The 21,664-nt window shown below is 34.1% G+C and overlaps 1 protein-coding gene across 1 annotated transcript in view; it reads left to right on the top strand.

The window, feature by feature from the left end:
* Positions 1-21,664, top strand: part of LOC108755799 (agrin) — a 63,645-nt gene that overhangs the window by 39,141 nt on the left and 2,840 nt on the right. Inside the window, exons 2-7 of the mRNA XM_018499072.1 lie at positions 17,795-17,911; positions 18,515-18,824; positions 19,184-19,327; positions 19,753-19,917; positions 20,682-20,846; positions 20,984-21,106. Coding sequence (XP_018354574.1) covers positions 17,795-17,911; positions 18,515-18,824; positions 19,184-19,327; positions 19,753-19,917; positions 20,682-20,846; positions 20,984-21,106 — 1,024 coding nt within the window. The remainder of the gene's footprint in view (positions 1-17,794; positions 17,912-18,514; positions 18,825-19,183; positions 19,328-19,752; positions 19,918-20,681; positions 20,847-20,983; positions 21,107-21,664) is intronic.

The following is a 21,664-nucleotide window of genomic DNA, read 5'->3' as shown; positions in this document are numbered from 1 at the left end:
TATATATATATATATATATGTCTAAGTACGCGACGCGATGAATTATTAAGATGCAACTGCGTTCTACACGGTGGGCAGTCGTGCGCGGAAAAAGGCGCGAATGTGCGTACCGCAATTTTCACGCCGGCAAAGATAAAAAGAGAGCCAGTTACTGCCGCACATATGGACAGAGGAGGAAGTAGCGCGACGCTTCTCCGTCGGTGCGTTCTCGCCGTCGTGTGTTGTCGTAGCGACCGGTCGAAGGTTTCTCCGATCTAACGGATCGGAATTGCTCGTGTGCACGCGCATGTACACGCACGCACGCAAGTGTGCAAGATCGTTTAGCGCGAGCCGATCCGGGGAGACAGTTTTTCGTCCCAGTTCTCCACTTACGACTCCGTCTACTTATTGTTAGGCCGGTATTCACAGCACGTTCTTATTTCAAGACTGTCTTAAGTAATATCTTAAGAGATTAATATGGCTATCTGATTGATTTATAACATCTTAAGACTGTACTTAATATAATCTTAAATATAAGAATCGACTATAAATGTCAGTCTTAAGTTGGGACTAGCTACCATTCGTCATGCTTAATGACCGACGGCACACATATCGGATTCTTACATTGATCTGCGCATATATGCAGGACTACGTGCATCTCTTGTGTTTACTAGGAATGTGCGATACATATATCGATATACGTATGTTAAGCGAAAAAAAAACATTTTTTTGCCAAAATGTCGGTTACAAATAGTCTTTGAAATCTGCAAGGACGATTTCTTACCAACATTTTTGCAAAAAATCTTTTTTTTTTGTAGAATAAAAATGTACCGCAAATTCCTAGTGTATCCAGAGAGAGATAGCTATGGAATAGACTGTAAGTATATAAGTGGAAAGCGGTTCTCGAGTGCGCACGCTGCAGAAAGGGGATCGTTCGACTAATTCGTATAATTAGCGGTCGTACCTCTTATTCCATATTTATTATACCTCCGTCTGCCAACTCTTTGCTCCATTTGTGGCCCTTTTCAGCTTTTCATAATATACGGCAAAAACTTAATTTAATTTGCTTTGGAGTGAACGTCCAATTGAAACTCGCTTGAATCGAAAAACTTTTTCTGGGAAAACTAACGGTGCAAGCGACTGATAGCAATGCAATACATTTAAAAAAGTTGCTTTTTAATTATTCACCACTGTGCGCTGGAATTTGCTTGCAAATAAATTACACGGAGAGTTCAATATGTCGATAGCGCGGTGGATTAGCATTTTGAAGTTCCTATCTTAAAATCGAACGGTAACGAATTCTACACGATATTTCGGTATCTGTTTCTCTGGAATTCAGGATCTCTTTGGATACGGATCAGGTCACGCTTGTTCGTTGGACGAGGCATGAATATCAAATGTAATTGGCAAGAACGATGGAGATGTAACGCCGTCGCACGTTTTATTTTCGACACAGACTACAATTAGCGACCTTACCTGCAAATTACCAGCGCTCAATATCCCCGTTAACTTTTATTGTGATGTCGACTAAATAAAGTCGTATTATCAAGAGTTGTATGCTAGTTATCCATGCGTTTGCAGATCTATTATAATATGAACGTCAGATATCATCGTCAAGCGCTTACTGTATACATTTTGATAGTGTATCTTTCAATTGAAGCGAAATAAAGATTAATAACAAATCAATAGCTATATGGATTATTAAGGATGAGTGACCAAATTGTAGGGACATTGCAGATCGATATAAATCTCCGAATTTACTGAACGGAATAAAAAATCTTTTTACAGGATTAAGATAGACGTAAAATTTGGTGGTGCTGCAGTCAACTGCAGTGAACTTTATATTAAAACAAAAAAATTGGAAAACTTACATTTTTTTTAATTCGTAGAGCTGTCACCTGACATAGATATTTCCTTAATACAAAAGTTTTATAACTTCTATGAACGAAAAAATAGTTCAATACTCAGCGTTTTACGTGACAAATAATACTGAGTTTATGAAACTAAGATTAAAAGCTTAAAAGAAAGATTTATATCGATCTGCAAATTACGTGTATATGAATGCTGAGCGATTCGAAATGGTAAACAAAGCAATAACTATGTTTAACAGTAGATGTTTAATTTTATAAGAGATAGCGTTGCAATATGTTAGATAAGGGCAGATGAATGTGTTTGAGTGCAAGAAATAAATAAAAGATGTTACTATTATCAAATTTGAAATTTTAAAAAGTCTGTACTATGCTCTAACATATTTCTATCGTAACTCTTAGTTATTCTAACGAGCACGTTGGAGTAAGTAGGAACTATAGTAGGAGCATGTTGAAGTATGCAATGCGAACAAATTTTATCTCAGTAAGAAATAACTCATCGAATTGACATCAAATTGATATCAAAATCGACGAAATCTATCAAATCAAAATATTGCTTTGAAGCTTATTTTGATGCTTTATAAATATTCTATAAAAATGAATATATTTATCACCATCAGACTTTTAGGTCTGGTAACCGACATTACTTTGACTTTAAGTGAGACTTGAAATTTTCTATCTCTCCCTCTCTTTCAGCTTTGAAGAGAGAAAGTGAATTTTAAGTCTTGCACACTAATTATATAGCGCTATTCCTAATTAAAAATTGACTCGAAAAGTTCTGAGCCATTTTTTTCTACAATGTTCAATGAAACAATCGAGTAAAGTTAATTCAATCTGCCATTCTTTAAACAGCCGCACGTCAGTGAGTCGCGTTCGATAGTGCACGCTCACACACACTACCACACGCGCAGCTCACTGTGCTTGTTAAAGAACGGTACAGATTCGATTAACTTTACACGATAATAACTGTTTCATTGAATAGAGTAGGAAAAAAATGTGTCAGAATTTTTCGACTCCATTTTTAATCACGCATTTTTTATCAAGCATTTCATATAATGCTATGATTAGTGGGCGCTATTAAGAAACTCTGTGTATTGTAATAATATTGTTATTATTATTGTTATTTATCGTACATAAAAACAAATGATAAAAAAATCAGTCGTAGAGTTACAATATTCTTTCATTAATTTACGATTCATAACTACGCGATTAAAAATGATTGACTATTGTGTGTTTTCTATCAATTTTTTAAAACTAGGATCGAAAACTCATCAAAATTGAATCGGTTTGAGTCGAAAATTTATCGAATAGGATACCACATATTCATCTAATAATTTATTGATAAATATTTCGATCAGTTTCCGAAATACATTTTCGATGTCGATTCGATATCATTTCAATATATCTTTTCTGAGATGGCATATAAAAAATAAAGATATGCGAATCAAGTTCTTTTAATATAGAATCGAATCAAAGGACTACACGATTCTTATGAAGAAATATCCACAGTCAAATTACTTTATTTTAAAATATGTTGTACTTCTCGTGATTCTGAACAAATGTCTCTATAAGCACATTCACATAGAATCAATGGATTAAGAAATGACAATGAAATCAATATTGATTCGATATCGATTTGATGTCTATTCCATTATCATTTCTCACTGGGTAAAAGATATAACACTCTGAAATTACAGAATTTAAATCTATCATATCTCTTTAAAATAATTTTGACCACTTTTATGTGTATAGGTGTATATGTATATATGTGTGTGTGTGTGTGTGTGTGTGTGTGTGTGTGTGTGTGTGTGTGTGTGTGTGTGTGTGTGTGTGTGTGCGTGCCTGTATTCTTGAATGTGAGTGATTCTCTTCTCGTATGCATGTATATATATGTGTGTATTTAATATGAATCTTCTCGCCTCTCACATTGGAGTGCTTGTTTAATGTGAATCCCTTCGTCTCTCACATCGAGGTATTTCATGGTCGACGCATATGAGAAGGAGCAACAGCAAACAATTGGATTTTCCGTTCTCTTTTTAACGAATGTGGGAGCATGTCTCTATGTCTGTAAGAAAAAAATAGAAAAAGTCAAACATTCCCTCCTTTTCGCTCGTGTCGGACGATAAAATCCCTTATCGGCATATCATGTTCGATCTATCTATATTATGTCTATGCTTGGCGGCACGTGTAACAATATACAAATTGCTGCGGCTACAAGTGCATGCGTGCGTGCGTGCGTGCGTGGATTCATAATCAGCAATCCCGAGAACCTCAGATATACATTTTCATAAGATTTGTATCGTTTTTTGAATTCGGGTCTGCCATATTGGATCCGCAATTTTGAATTTCTGAATTTTGACTTCAAATTCGTAATCAACGACTCAAAAAACTTAGTTGATCTCATTTTACAGCCTCAGAACTAAGTTTTTAATTTTTTGTCCGCTATTTTGGATCCGCCATTTTGAATTTTTTTACTTCAGATTCGTAATCAGCGATCCAAAAAACCTCTCGGATTTATTTTTGGCTAATTAGCTATTGTTGATTAGTTCAAACACATTTATTATTAAAACGATAACAATCACATTTATTATTAAAAAGAGATGAATTTTTTCAGTTTGTTTATTTATAAAATACATTTTGTCAACAATAGGAATGTTTCCACGGGTTTTTTTATAATAACTGATGTTCTACAAAATTGATAATGTTTTTTTCATTGTAGCAATTTGTTAGAAACTGTGTAAAAAACATAAAAAAACTGAGGTTAAAAAAGTGTGACATATATGCCACGCTGTGCCGCAAAGAATTAATATATTTTAAAACTTTAAATACAAAGCGCCTTCCCGGTCCGAGCGTTAAGATGTTGAACTACTATCTAATATACATTCAATTAAATTGAATTAATATTTCAGAAATAAATTGAGAGCCGATGAAATTATCGGATTCACACAATCAATCTGAAACAAATAATCCCCCCAAATTCTCCCAAATCTTAAAAAACTGTAATAAACTTATTGCGAAAAATATTGCCTCGGCCGGGAGTCGAACCCGGATCTCTTGCATTCCGTGCGAGCATCCTGAGCCTTTAGAATACCGAGATCTTAGCAACACTCTTCGTAATAACCGATATATTATATATAGTGAGTTACGCATGTATAATATATTTTAAAATTAGCCGCCTTTTTATATGAGTTAACATATTCATCTTGTGTTGATTTAACACAAAATTTAGATAATTTAGGACGTAAAACATGTTAGATTTTTTTTTCCAACCGTGCATTTTGTTCCATAAATTTATATTTCAATCGACATACCTTGATGTCATTTTAATACATACAAAATCAGTTCAGCGATTGGTCAACTGACAAATAATTTTACAATCTTTCCACGCGAGTTGCGCCATTGAACATAGGTACTTGGGTTTCTCACAAATGTTGCGTTTTTTTCCAATGTCTGTCTTTCGATGTATCGTGCATATAGAAATGGGAAATTTATAGTATAGTATTTCGCGGGAGAAACATCGAGTAGGGACGCTCACGTTTCTTTATCCTTGTACGCAAGTGTCCAGTCAGCCGTATCACACAATTTAATTAATTTTTTGTCAAGCGTTGAAATACGATATCTGCTTATATACAGTTATAACAGATCGCAGCGAACCGCTGCAATCGCGTGCATACTGCCGATTGATGTATATTCGTGTAACTTCTTCTTCGACCTCGAAAATCCTGTTCGTTAAATGGTCGTAATGTTCTTTCAGTTTCTTGATTTAAATTGTATTATCATCCTATAATATAACATTATATTCATCGTTTACTTAATAATTGAGATCATGTCAATATTGAAATTGTATCAATATCAAAATAAGAACATAATGGCAATAAATGTAACTGCAATAAGAATGATAAATTCTTATGCTATTTACAGATAACAATTTTCAATATTAATTTCATCAATAAAATAAAATTATTAATTAATTTCTTTGATTATAATAATTAAATTTTAATAACTAAATTAGATATATATATATATATTATATATATATATATATATATATATATATCTCCTTTTTGTATTGTGAAATAACAATTGTACGCATTGTAATAACACTAATATTATACAATTATGCATAAAAGAACTAAGAGTATTACATGCATAATTCGTCACATTTATTTTTACGTATCTATATGATGTAAGGGTTATCACACACTAAATAAGCTGCATAATCATAGCATAAGGCCACTAAATCAATGAGTATCCGACATAAAAATGTCATGTTGATTTACATAAAAGGCTAATTGGTTCAGTGATTTTATGCTATGCAGATCATGTCTGCAGATCATTTGTGTGTGATAACCCGTACAAAATGCATAAGCATAGCATAGCATAGCATAGGACCGTTTGAACTAATGAGCATTCAGTATAAAGTTGCCAAATTGATTTACATATAATGATTTACATATATGTTTATTAGTCTTTACTGTCTTACTCTGTTATACTTATATATTTTATGTGTTATGATCTTAAGGGTTGAAATAATTAAATTATTGTGCAAATTCTGTTATAGTTTTGTAAACAAAAGCAATATTTTGTTGAAGATTACTATCGTTATTTACTCATAAGAACTTGTAGTACTCGTAGCACTCAGCTAGTATCTCAAAACCTCTAAAGTCTACGCTCTAGAGTCTACGCTTTTGATCATATGTATGCTAGAAGCAATGCAGCTCTCGTCACGTGCCGCAAAATCGATAAATCTTGCGAGTGCTGCCGCATGCCATTGTCATTTCAAACGATGTAGTTTTAATACAATATAAATCCTTCTTAAGACCGGTTGTAGGACGTGTGCATGTGCAAAAGGAAAGAGAGAGAGAGAGAGAGAGAGAGAGAGAGAAAGAGAGTGTGTGTGTTTGTCGAGTTGTGTTAATAACATTCCTTTGGGCACTATACGTCGTGCCTATTACACAATCATTCAGCCTTTTCTAAACTAATTCTCTAATATATTTCAGTTTTTATAGAAAAAAAAGTACTTAATAAGATAAAAATAATTTAAAATATTAGAAAGTGGCTTTAATTGTTACAAAGGTTAAATGAAAAGAAGCATACAGCCACACTTTAAATAGCTAGCGCCTTCCCGATCCTAGTGTTAAGATGTTGAACTACTATCCAATATACAATATTGTGTGAATCCGATGATTTATCGGCTCTCAAGTAATTCTGAAATATTAATTCAATTTAATTGAATGTATATTGGATAGTAGTTCAACATCTTAACACTAGGACCGGAGAGGCGCTAGGTACTTAAAGTGTGGCTGTATGCTCCTTTTCATTTAACCTTTGTAAAAAAAATTTAACTTAAAAAGAAAGTAGTTACTAAATTAAAGTTTAAAAGTAACTAGGTTAAAATTAATTTATTTAAAATTAACTAAATTAAGTTAAAAATTATTAACTTTCCAACTTTTTCTTTAATTTTTAATTTAGAGAAGCTAATGGTGTTACGTCTCCCCCTCCCCCCCATTACATTACAATAACTTGGTTAATAATCAAATTTAAATTTAAAACTTAATGATTACATTCGTCAAGGTGTTGTTCATTCGATTCAAAAAGTTACGAAACATTTACTACATACGACATTATTTATAAAAATGTGGAGACATTGCATTAATGACTAGAAAAGAAACAGGGATTGTAACTTGGCCAACTACAAAAATAAATTTAAAAATTGATTTTGTTAGAAAAAAAACAGTGTTTGGTTACAAAATTAACAAAAAAGTAAAACACTATAAAATGTATGCAAATAAATGTATATATTATACGTAACACATAATTTCTTATATAAGCTGCTCAGTACTAAAAATCTCAATACTAAAAATAATACATGTACCTAATATAAATTACAGATTAACAGTAGAAATAAAAATAAACAATAAATTCAAGGCTAATTAGAGTCTAGGTCGATGAAGGTGCCAGTGATTAAATTCCAATCCAAAAATTAATTTCCGTAATGTTTAATCTTCTTTAGTAAATGTGTCGACTCTCTTTGGAGTAACACATCCTCAGTAATAATACATCTCTTAAATCGTTCTCATTGATTCTTCCGTTAAAAGTGAGTCATTATCAGGTTCCCAACTGCAGTGCAATTTCAAATGGAAAGTCCAACATTTAAGGACGGTTGTTTCACCTTTTGGTATTAATAATTTTACCTATAAAGTAAATCTGGTAATCCACATATGTGATTGGGTAATCTTGCTACTTACTCAACAGGTAAAATTTATCAAAAGAAGGAACAACCCTTAAATAAAGCTTCCCATTAACAACTAACGTCAAATTACTTTTTAATATTTAAACAAGTAGAATTACAATCGATTATTAAATAATGATTTTGATATAAAGACCTCAAAAAAGAAGCCAGTAATTAAAACGCATAGAGGATTACATTAGCAAAATGCCATGTTATTGTTTAAATTTGTATAACTCCAAATATATATAGTCAAATCAAATGTTAAATAGCAAACAATACATTTAAATATACATATATTCGTATGATAATAATTTAAGAAAAATGAGGAAGTAGGTGTAATTAAATGCTAAAATGTACCTCAGATACGTTTCGAAATACTTGAAAGTAAAAATACATTATAATAAATGCTGGCTATCGAGTATTGGTATAGTAGCGCCATAATGTAATGGCGAGCTACCGAACAAATAATTTCATAAATAATCATTAAGATTTGCTATATAAAAGCGGAGATAGGGCGGCCACAATATCTACACTGGCCATAATTACTTTCTCTTTTATTAACTAGTTATGTACACCCCAATTCTCGATTTTACCTCCTATCAAATCTGCCCTCAAGCACGAAAGCAAATGTATAATCTCTATTCGCTTATACGACCAATGTTCTTAAATCTAAATTTGTGGTTTTGCGTTTTTTTTTCAGCCTGTATTCCTGGCACGCGGATAAAATTGTACGTGTAAAAGCTGCTAATGAATCTCAGGTGTTACAATACACAAGATTTAAAATAAATGTTTAATGTGTTAGGTTACTATTTCATTTATGCGTTTTTGTCGTATGACAAATGTATGCAAAGCAGAGATCCTCGAATCTCTTTATCTTATAGCCAATCAATAGGCTTGAAAAATTTGCAGTACAACAAAACAAACAAAATCCCATTCTTATTTTAATTTGAATATTGAAACTATTTTAATCCTCGATTCTTCGGCTCATTCATGTAAGAAAGAGGGTAAAATAATTTTGTCTGTAAATATTTTTCTCTCAGTATACTACTGAACAGAGAGGCAAGATAAAGCGAGACCTCGTTAATGCAACACTGTACGGACGTGTTACGGGACAATGCTATGAGGAAGACGAGATCGTTTCGCAGCGATAAAGAGCGCGGTAGAACCGACCGACCGGGGTGATCGGCCAACCCAATGTGTTTGCCGTTGCACGCATGGAACAGTCTGATCAGAGCACAAGCTCTTGCAATTTTGACGCTATCGATTGCAAATGATTTATGAGGCATTCTGATAGACGAAACGGATATTATCGGTAATGATACATCTTGAAAGCGCATAATTACATCAAGACATACTAAAAGATCAGTCAAGATCGTAGTCAAAAACGGACGATCATTAAGTACTCATACAGCACAGAAAAAATGCAGAAACATTTCATTGCAATATTGAAAAAATATTGCGAAATGTTGTTGAAATAATATTGTAAAAAATCTTTGTAATGTCTTTGCAATATTGAATTACAATGCTATTGCAAACTTCTGTATCGCATTAGTATCTTCAAACTAGACGTAATTGATGTAAGACATAGCTTTAATTATTGACAAAACTGGATGAAGGCAAAAATATTAATTAAATATAGAAGAGTGTATATCAGCAGAAGAAACTGTAAACTGTAATAATTAGGAAACACCGCAATTTGTTAAGTTGTTTGTCGAAATAATACGACGTCTATATTTGCCAGAATTTGTGTACTCTGTGTTAATATTTATACAATTCTATCGTGACTATGCGCGTTATCGTAACGATGTTATGCAAACCGGTTATAATGACTGATATACTACCATAAAGATGTGCATTATCGAATCATCACTAATTTACCTACTAAAATCGCTTTATCATTGCGAGAGTCTATAACATCGACATCGTTAAAGATAGATACCAAAATTTATCTACTACGCGCATTGAAAAGATATTCACAATTATTTATAAAACATATTAATTATAAAATATTTAGTATTTAAATATGTACGTCTTTAAATACTAATAGAGGATTTAAAGGAATTATAATTAATCAGGCATAAAAAATATAGTGAATATTGGTAATAATGGACTCAGCTCCGATGATTTTAATCTTGATATATATTGTCAAGATCATAACCTTGAATGACTTTCAGAAAGTTTTAGCCTACGCTCGTTATTTGTTTAAAAGTTATTAACAAAGTTTAAAAAAATAATATCTTACTTCTACATACAATATTAAGAACTATCCCACACTTTCCTTTGCTTACATAATGATTTTCCACGCGAAGCGAGGTCCACCCCATTTTTCCCCTGCCTAGGGGTATTCGATTTCCTACGCGAAACGAGAGATCCACTCTATTTGTCCCCTTTCCTAGAGGCATTCGATTTTAGACAGGAAGGAGATATAATGTAGACTCCGTTAGACAGAGAGGAGGTACAATGTAGACTTCATCTCGCATGAAAAGTCTGACGCCACTAGGCAAAGAGGAGGTGAGGTGGACATTGCTTTGAGTGAAAAACGCATTCCTTAAGTCGAGAAGAATATAGATAGTTTTTAATATTGTGTACCTATCAAAAAAGAAAGTTTTTTTGTTAATAACTTTTGGACAAATGTAAGCTGAAATCTTCTAAAAGTCATTTAGGTTGATGACCTTGACAATATATATCATGGTTACCAGAGCTGGGTCCGTTATTGTCAATATTTACCAAAAATAATTGAAAGATGATATAATTTGACTTAGTACGTATTTAATGTGAAATATAGAGTTAGAGAAAAATATTGAAACCCCGAAATACATGTCAAAAAATATAAGTTTTATAGAAAACTGTTTTAGATAAAAGTTGTAAGATTTAAAAAGATCTATCTACTGGTCTTGTCAGTTTGACCTTAGATGGCGTTGCCAAGATCAGGTTAAGGTTACATCGATTTTTTTAAATGAAAACCTCTTTTTCATTGCATTTTTAAGTAGATACGTTTTGAGTTATAAGATTTGAAAATTAACAGTACCGCTGGCATTATCTAAGATGTTCAACTGATGATTAAAATCTTTCAAATGTTATTCAGGGTCGTGACATTGATAATGTTTGTCAAGATCAAAGCCTTTAGAATTCCTCTAATTTTTATTTTTAATGTAAAAATGATTCAATAAGAAAGTGTTGCGACAACAGCGCCAGACAATTCAATAATTTACATATACTTAGATTGCGTCAATTTTGCTTCTCGCGTGTAATAAAGAACGGTTTACTTTGCTGAAGGAATTTTTCTACATCGCGCATTAACAGAAATTGTTATCTGATTGTGAGATCAGATCCTCCAATTTCTAAATGAATGCATTGTTAAGAATTAATTTAACAAGATCGCGTAGTGATAATTTTGACTTCAACGTATTGCTATCGGAAGGAAACATTCAACCGGACGATTATCTGCTACACCGGTGATTTAATAATCGTAAAGTCTCAATAAGTCGATGGATGAGAGATGTAAAAGGAGAAGAAGAAAATGTTGATTTCTCTAACAACACATTTAATTTTTTTTCGTAAAATAACTTCACTACGGAGTAATGACACACCTGGTAACTATGCCGTTAAAAATTGCAAAATCTGTTTAGTTGACTGACCGATAACCGTATGGTGCAATAACTTCCTCTAATTTGTCACATTTCTAACAAGTAATTCCATATCGAGGGATTTTCGAGGAATTGCAAGAAAAAAGAAGAAGCACAACATAATTCTGGTACGAGTCCGATTCACGTATAAGCACTGCGTACTGAATGAACTTGTAGCTACATAATAAGTGCAATCGTTCTGCTATTAATTATTGGCACAGTTGTTCATCTTGCCTACTTTCATTTTTATTTCGAATTTGTGCGAGGTAGCCATCATGCGCGCACTGGGCAACCAATTTTCCTCGGTTTCGGCCGCAAAAAATTAAACCTGCAGCTCTAATTAAGCAAAAAGTGATTGATGGGAAAGACAAATAAAGAAAAGGATGAAAGAGAAAGAGGAAGAAAGTGATAATATAATATTAATGAAATTAATTGGTAGATTCTTGAAGGCGCTGTATTTCAAATACGGCATTGAGAGCATAGCATCCGACCAGCTGATCATCTCACAACTCTTCGCTGAAAATAGTCCACACGGGAAGGAGAAACAAGAGACGCTTGTCATTAATTGTTTTATTTACTAGCCATGCGGCAGGCACTGATATGCATTCATATTCCTATATGAAATCGTTCTGGTTCGTTAAACTTATTCTTTATTTCATCCATTATCAATCTTGATGTCATGCTCATATGACTCTGTGCCTTCCATAGGCTCTCGTTTAAAGGACAAAAATTCGAAGAGCAGCATCCACCCGATGCATCCTTGCGGCAGTTCACCGACCCGTATATGTTGCTTCTCTCGTCCCTCCTTCCTTTTCTCCTCTTCCTTTTCCTTCTCTATCCGAGCGCATTCAATGTGCATCGTACCGCATGCATATACGCGCGCGACCCGCAATTTCTATAATCCTATAATTCGATCTGCATTGTTCACCAATCGCCTATTACCGCTTATCCAAACATTGGTCTACTTATTGGCATAATTGATTCATTTAATCAGGAAGGAAAGATGGATAATTACTTATCTAGTCGCCTGCGAACAAATCCCGATCAAATTCTTCAGTGCGAAAAGGTCACGTGTCATTCACAAAAATATAAGGCGCGACTATTTAAAGGGATCCCAAAATGAATTTTTTTTATCAATTTTTCCAAATAGTATTTTTCTAACTGCCTTTATAGATTAAAATATCCTTCTATAATTAAAGTATAAACGCAATTCAAACCAGTTGACTTTATGCCAAAAACGAAAAAAAAATTGGAAAATTACAGTTTTGTAAGTTTTATTATCGACTTTTAACGTCGATTCGTAATAATATTTGGTTTATATACGAGTTTTATATTTCCTACGTATAAAACAATCTTGGTTTGAACTAGAGATTATATGAACAATCCATGATGAGTACTTAGAATTAGGTTTAGAAACTTAATACGAAAGATTAGTTAGTTACAAAATTTGTACGTATGTGTGAGTGCAATATTAATGTAGTAGCATATAAAAAAAATATGTCTATGTGCTGCATTTTATCGATAAAATAGCGATCTCATCGGAGTTCGGGCTTCACTTTAGGATCTTCTTAATACTGCACAGAATAACCGGAAAGAACAGTTTTATCTAAGCAGTATCTAAAAAATTTATTTAGATACAAATCTGAAGATAATTTTGTTAAAACATCAAAATAATTATGTAAGACGCTCAAAATATAAATTTTTTACAACATTACTCATCATACTTGTTCTACATAATTATTTTAATAGTTTAACAAAATTATTTTTGCATCGGTGTGCATATTTAGTTAAATTTTTAAATACTTCAGCAAAACTATTCTTCTAGATATATTTTTTCCACTTTTTAAATTTATATTTGATTATTTTGATTGTCTTATATACTACATATATTTATTTTATTTATATGTATCACGGAAAATAATATTTAGTTTCAGATCAACTCATGATTAATTAATGTGCGAAAATTGTTGATTGCATTCAGCATCTTATGAAACAACACGCTAATTAATTAAAACAGTCTCGCTTGTTGATAAAACGAATAACGAAATGTTAGTATTTCTAATATTTACTTACACTCACCGTTAGAAATTATCTCGAGTAATTGTTCAAATCATTCGAATATAATTGTAATCTTCTTTTGAAAAGATTGTAGCGCCATCCAATAGGACGACTATTGCAAAGGAAGAGAGTAAATACTCGTATAAAGCATGTAAGCGATTAAAGCAATTATCGCACTGAGAATCATTCCGTAAGTGTATATGAGGAATGTAACGTCGTTTGAAAGTTTATTACGCGTGTGAAATATCTCGTAATGGAAATCCGTTTCTTTCTAATTATTATTCTATCTCGTGTAGAGTATAGTAAAAATGATGAAGGGAGATAAGCACAGCGCATCAAGTGGCACAACTAAAAAGACGAGTAGTGGAGTGGGTTACAGAACGATGCAATGCGATTGATTCCATCGAGCACAATCGAAAGAACGTCTGTAAACCCATAGAACAACACTTTCAACTTCTTTGAGAGAGACATCTTTCAAAATCTATTCATGATACTTGCGACGAAATCAATTTAGGCATCATGAAATGTTATTATACAAGATGTAATTTAAAAAACGTCTACAAACCATATATATTTCCGATCAAAAACTGAGCCTAAAATTAAATTTTGCAATCTTCATAATTTATTCAGTTACCCAATGTCTAAAATCGCATAAGACAATTTTAAGAAATTTTTAAGAATTCATTTTGAAGATACTTTAAAAAGAACACAGAAAAATATTTTAAAATTGTCTTATGCGTCGAGTTTACCCACTTATTCGGCAATTTTTAAAAATTAATAGGGAGTTTTTGCAATACCGTTTATCCAGATACAGTGAACGCTAAGGTCAGGTTATTTTCTTCTTAACAACTACTTAAGAAAAGGATAACGTGACTTTAGCATTAACCGTATCTGGATTCACGTTATTGCAAAAACTTTCTAATATCTCATTAACTAGTGCGAAATCATCCTGTATACGGTGACGCAAGTACCAGACTGATCGATAAATTGTAATCAGCGTAATTATACAGTTGCTTATAAACCTGCTTTTACGCCTGTCCGCATGGCGTACACTGTGCGTAGCCGGGATGTTCTATGGAATGCAAAGAATCCTGTTTTGGTCAGTTATCGGAGAGACGTACACTTAAAAAAAATTGAAAAAACAGCAGGACGGTAAAAAACATTTCTCACTTCCCTTCGCCGAAGTACCAGTTTTCGTGTAAATTTAGTGCAAACATTCTTTTAAGTGGAAAGAACAGGGCTGACACCGGATTATTGTTGATTGATTACAGTGTAACTTGTGAGATTAATAAATAATACTTAAAAAAAAAAACCCATCGCACTTTCCACCGGAGGATCATAATGCATAATAAACTCGTCTCGATGCATTTCCCCTATACACGATGAAATTGACAACCGCGCCTTCGGACGCCCGGTACATCTCTAACTGTAAAGCTCGATTTTATAATTTGTTATATATTATGCGATCCGGTATGGAACGAGTGCCGTAAATCCCGTGTGCTGTTGACCCGACGTTCGCTGGACCGAGACCGACGGTTAGCGCGGATCTGCAAGCAGTAGATATCTGCCTCGGACGGTCAACCGGAAGTAATTAAGGTTTCGACAGAGAATCTCTTTGCGGATAGACGCTACGGCCAAAAAGAGCGACGACGAGAGATAGTCGGGAAATTACGTTACATCTCTCTCTCTCCCTTACTTCCTCCCTCCCCCCCCTCTCTCTCTCTCTCTCTCTTCCTCCCCCTAATCTTCTTATCGTTTCTCTCACCACGCGATCTTAAATATTACCTCTATACGGCCCACGTATTTTTGCTCATGTAGAATACTCCAATAATGATTTAATACGAGTATACCGCTTCGCACCCTCGCCTATTATAACACTGCGAAAGAGACAATGTGTACACCCAGTCAGAAATGATGGAATTGACGTCGATTCAACGTCGAAATTATCAAATTGACATCGAATCAACGTTGATTCAATCTCGAATTCATCAAATTGATGTCGAATCGACATTGATTCCATTATGTTTCTGGCTGGGATGGCAGCTTTTATTTCTCATTAAAAAAAAATAGCGATACCGCTCGATTTTATTTCTACGTTTTTTAGGCGTCTTAATTAGTTACTAAGATAAAGATGACTATTTTTTAAATTAAAAAAAAAAATATAGTAGTATTATATTGATATATCTTTTCCGTATGGCAAAAAAGATATACCATAATAACATTATTAAAGATAACAAAAATTAAAGTTTTTTTTGCATTTTAAAGATAGTCATCTCTTACCCAAATTTACCCCATACATAACTTCAGTTTTGCCTTTGTGACTTTTAATCATAAAATTTCATAATCAAAAAGCGTTCGACATGTAGCGAGATCGTTACGAAATAATTTTTACACGTGTTTGCACGCGATAAATATTCTTCTCACTCTCGAGATCGTTTAAAACATTTTTTAAAATTTAGAAATGCGTGCGTATACCTTAGGCACGCCGGGTGATGCATTTCATAAGCCTCACGTCGCGATCGGATCGCTATGCGATTGTTGATCTTATCCGATATATCGCGTATTAAACGTTTCTGCCCCCCCCCCGTCCCCCTCCCCTCCGCAAGCACTCTTCCGCGTTATTTAATGGAGTTCCTATGTTCAATAGATTGCAGTAAGATATTTGAGTGACCCTTTCGTCAGAATGTGAGGATCCCTCATTGAGAGATGTATAGTTGTGTGTATTCCGTATTATACTATAGTTAAATCATGGACTCAGGTTAATTCTGGTCATGACAGTCGAAATCTCGGAAAAGTCATATACGACCAATAAGAATCTTTTTTAATAATACATTCAAATAAAGACAAAATGAGAATCATTTAAGTTTAACATATTGTATAAACTAATAATTGGTCGTATGATTTTTCCGAGATTTCGTTTTCCGATTACATCATGGGTAAGCACCCACACTTCCTCCATTTAGGCAGGTATTTATTTTTTGCTAACTCTGCTTCTTCCCTGTGCCGAATAGTGATGAGAATTTAGCCCCGCGCAACACAAAGAATCAGCCCCTCCACTTTTGCTCCACAAATTACCGCCACTCTGTACTAGCCGAACACAGCGTCAATTGGTAGAACAAAAATGGAGGGGCTGATTCTTTGTGTTGCGCGGGGCTAAATTCTCATCACTGGTGCCGACCACGTTACATGTATGCTTAAACATTATGATTATTAAGATTATTAAATATATTAATATTAATCATTATGATTATTAAATACAATTATGTCGTTACAATAATAGGTACTCTCTTAATACGTGAGGTATGTTATAGTGCAAGGTTAGGTTATATCGTGCATAACAAAACGAAGCATCTAACAGTAAATATTACACTTTTTTCTCTCTCTTTTTTCTTCTTTTTTAATCAGAATACCGTTGACGCTTAAACTTTGCTTTTTTAACAGTACACAAACATACTCGTTAAAATACAGTCTATTAAGTAAGCAGAAAAGCGTACAATTTAGCATAAAATATCGTACATTTCATGATTGTTCCACGATGGCGATGAGATGCTATTAAGATACAATTATCTTTGATTACAATTTGATTAATATTACTACAACCGCGCTTTAAGTGTGTAAATCGATATTGTACATATATTCTCCTTATTAATATCGGCATAATTTCTTTTATATTACAATCATATATTTCTTCTTATTTAGTAACATTTGGTTCTCTACTTTGAGAACAGCTGCTTCCCCCAATAGCACAAAACTTGCAATATTATTTGTGTTGTTGGGGCCTCTTTATATCGTTTCTCGTTTTTAATTCCATATTTTCGTCGCACGTTGTAAATGCAAAATTTTTACTCACTATCGTATGATTCTTCTCTCTATTCTATTTATTATTTCAATTATATTAAGATCTAGCTTCGTAAACAATACTATTGCTGATGCCTCATCTTTTAAGGTGCTACTTTAAATTACATTGCACTTATGTTGACAAATTTATACTATCTTGTACGTCAATAAAACTTCTTTTTTTTTTCACGCAGATTACGTGTCCAGTGCATGTCCCAGGATATGTCCGCCTAGTGGCGAACCCGTTTGCGGTAGCGACGGTGTCATATACGCGTCGCAGTGTGAAATGCGGAAGAAGATGTGCGGAAAGGGTAAGGCGCGCTTTTAATTATAATAGTTATTAGTTATTACAGTAACACACGCGCTCTAGTTCGCTCGCCGCGAGATTACAGTTTTCTTTTCCTTCTCCGAAACGCTGTTCGCTCGGTATATCGTAGTAACTCTGTATGATTTCGTTATCCCGTTTTGTATATTAACTGACCGTAAGAATAAACGCGTAGGCCTATTAGTAGCGGTTTATCGAGAAATATAACCACGGCGGGCGCGCACTTCAATTACAATTGCGGAAATAATGCGACCTTCATTCGCCGATCTTCATGCGATATTATCGTGCTTCACGTAAATGAGATAAAGAGATTTCTATTCGTATTCTTTTTCTACCCGCGATAACAGCTTATGGTAACGAGGATCCGTTCATTTGTATAATAGATGGCCGTGATAAATTATACGTAGTTGCAAAACGAATCGCGATTTCCTGGAGCATCGAAACGAACTATTTACGCGCCAGAGTATTAGATTATTTATTCGTCGTAGACGACGAGGTCATGTGTATATATGCGAAGACTCGTTTCGCTTAATGACCGCGCAAAATTTATCTACGTATCTCATTATTTCGCTGTCATACGCTTATTTAGGCATTACCGTGGCCACGGAGAAGACGGCTTGCCTGAGGTCATCCGGTAGCAAGTGCGAGCATCGTTGTCCGGGCGATCAAGATCCGGTATGCGGCACTGATGGGCGTACCTATCAGAACAAGTGTATGCTCAGGGTAGAAATCTGCCGAGTCGGAATCGAGCTGTCTCATCTTGGGCCCTGCAATAATATTTCGGCTCACAGGGAGAACTGTCCAGTCTCGTGCGATTACGCGCCGCTCGACGGACCGGTTTGCGGAAGCGATGGAAACGTTTACAAGTCTACGTGTCAGATGAAGCTGCTCACTTGCGGGTACGTTGAAGATTGACCTCAATTACGGTTACGAACGACAGAATCACGTGGATCGGAAATTTTTAAACCTACGAAAATCATGCTTAGTCTCTGCAGTCTTTCGTATTTTGTCTGAACTTCAAAATTATTTCTTTTTTGCGCGATAAAGTCAGATCTCTATTTATGATTATTTATGGTTACACCTCATCTATTATTTCTTCCATTTTTTTGCATAGAAAAAAATTTCTTTATAAAAACTGTAATTCACAATAGACGCTGTTGCAGTCATTCCTCATCGTAAAACGTAAAAGAGTCTATTCTTTAAATTTAACATAAAACTAGTCTGGCCGCAAAACGATTTTAATTTTTCCGGTTCGCAGCCAAGGCGTCGTGCGTACAAATAAGAAGCACTGTCAGACCACAAGACATTGTCGTGAATCGTGCTGGCGTGGTGCCAAGCCTGCCTGCGGTAGCGACGGCATTTTGTACTCGAACACCTGCAAAATGCGGGCGAAAAATTGCGGGTAAGCAGCAAATCCTCAACGAATTCAATGTATGACTGGGATCACGCAGAATCTTCTAAAAAACTTTCATAAGCTCCACCCTTTTTCCTTTGCTTCTTTCATCTCAGTGTTGTTCCCCATACGCACTTAATTATTCATGAATCATTCCTCTGTGCTCTTCGTTATAACCCTTTGCCTAATTTAAAGAACACTCGAGCTAACTCATCCTTCTCTCTCTTTTCACCGGGATTGTATAAATATTAGATTTGTTAGAACGCGAAGCAACTCGTTCGGCCTAACATTTCTCAATATTTGAATTTTTATTTGAACAATTAATTGATGAATTTTTAATCTAATTACGTTTTAGCATGCAAACTTCGTCGCGATTTTATTCAATACAAAAATTTCATTAAGCCCAACAATACTTATTGGATTGTGCCTTTCAGCAAGCACGTCTTTGAAGTACCGATGTCGTTCTGCGTATCTCGAGAACGGACATCCGGAAGCAACGCGTGTCCCTTGGATTGCAAAAATGAGCAGGAAGTATCGGTTTGCGGATCGGACGGAAATATATACAGAAACGAGTGCGAGATGCAAATGCTAAACTGCGGGTGTGTATTTGTATTGTATAGATCTACTATATCACTCCCTAATTGACTTTAAAAGTGACACAACTCAAAAAATTAATAGCGAATTAAATTGTATGCACTAGCATGTACTGGTGCATATTAAAAGCCGTTATATACAGATTAAATCTAAGTGTACAAATAAAAAAATATTTCGAATCATAGAACCCATATTTTACTTAACAGCACAATAAAATCTATTAATGATTTCATGTGATTTAACCTATTTTCATATTTATATTAAACATACATCTTTATGATAATTTGTGTACGACGGCTTTAATATTCATCAGTGCACACTGAGTGCGTTCAATTAAATTCGCTACAAATTTTTCAGAAAAGAGGACAAATTTTCAATTATCATCTTTGTTTCATAATTCTTAAAAAAATTACTCTTTAAAAAAACTTCTTTTTGACTTGTGAATTAACAATTTTTTAATGATTTTTTTAATGATTTTTTTTAATAACTTTTTTGAATTGTAATAATTTTGATAACTTTTTAAAAATTACTCTTTTTTATGTTGTTGTTATGATTAAGTTGTTATGATTTATTATTAAGTTAAAAGTACACTTTTGATATAAGGAAGAGAGATATATGAATTATAAATATATTTAAGTGTCATTAAATTGATGCAGTGAAAAACAAATAATCGAACTTGTCAAAGACACTCAAAAAATTCAATTTATTTACTTTCTTGTTATATGAATAACTGGTCGACGTGAGTCTTTAGCCAAATGTTAATCAACAGGCATGCAAGAAGAAAAGTAACGGTAGTAGACTTTGAGAAGTGTCGATCCCGGCTAACGAAATGCATGAAGCAACAGCAGAGATGCGGAAGCGAAGTAGATCCGGTTTGCGGTAGTGATGCAAATACCTATCCAAATCAGTGCCATTTGAACGTAGCGATTTGCTTGTAAGTTTACATTTATGTCAGAAAAATATTGGTAATTTTATCCTCACGTCGAATGTGGCAAATATTCTATTGTGAACTCTAGAAACTACAAGTCATCAACGAGACAAATTAATTTGCCGATACTTAATACGTTTTAGAAAGGGCATTCAATCAGCTCATGTTGGCGAGTGCACGACCTTGAAAGAGATCGAACACTGCCCTGAAGACTGTTCTGAAGTACCCGAGGAACCAGTTTGTGGAAGCGACGGCAACGTTTATCGGTGATTAAGAGTGTTATTCGGATTCCAGAACGTCCGCCGCTGAAGATTTTAAAAACACGTGCATCTCAAATGGTCGTTCGACCAGAGGTCTCGGACTGTTTTCAAAACTTCTCCTGTTATGATATCCGGTTTTGTCCGTGAATCAAACGAGAGAAAATGATATCAATTGAAATTTCCGAGATTTGCGATCATATAAATGTACATCCGTCCATACGCATTTGTTCGAGCACTGTTGAAATCCGCGATAAGAGTATAATGATAAAGTTCTAAAATTATTAAATCGAAATATTTAAATTCTAACATTTTTTTCAAGATTAAAAAGTCAAACTGAACATATGTTATAACAGCAATAATAATTAAACGCTTAAGCCTACTTTACAATTACGTAAGCGTAGTTGTAAGTGGTTGTAGTTGTAAGAAGATTGATCAATCACAGTCGAATATTCTTCTCGTATTTGGCAATGATTGATGAATTTTTACAGCTACAGCCATGTATAACTACGCAATTGTAGACCAGGTTTTAAATATTATAGCAGCTGCGGATCGTTACTCTTTCAA

Source organism: Trachymyrmex septentrionalis, unplaced genomic scaffold (assembly GCF_001594115.1).
Source record: "Trachymyrmex septentrionalis isolate Tsep2-gDNA-1 unplaced genomic scaffold, Tsep1.0 scaffold126, whole genome shotgun sequence".
Classification (NCBI taxonomy): Eukaryota; Metazoa; Arthropoda; class Insecta; order Hymenoptera; family Formicidae; genus Trachymyrmex; species Trachymyrmex septentrionalis.
The sequence above is the reverse complement of the archived record's forward strand: the minus strand, read 5'-3'. Positions and strand labels throughout refer to the sequence as shown.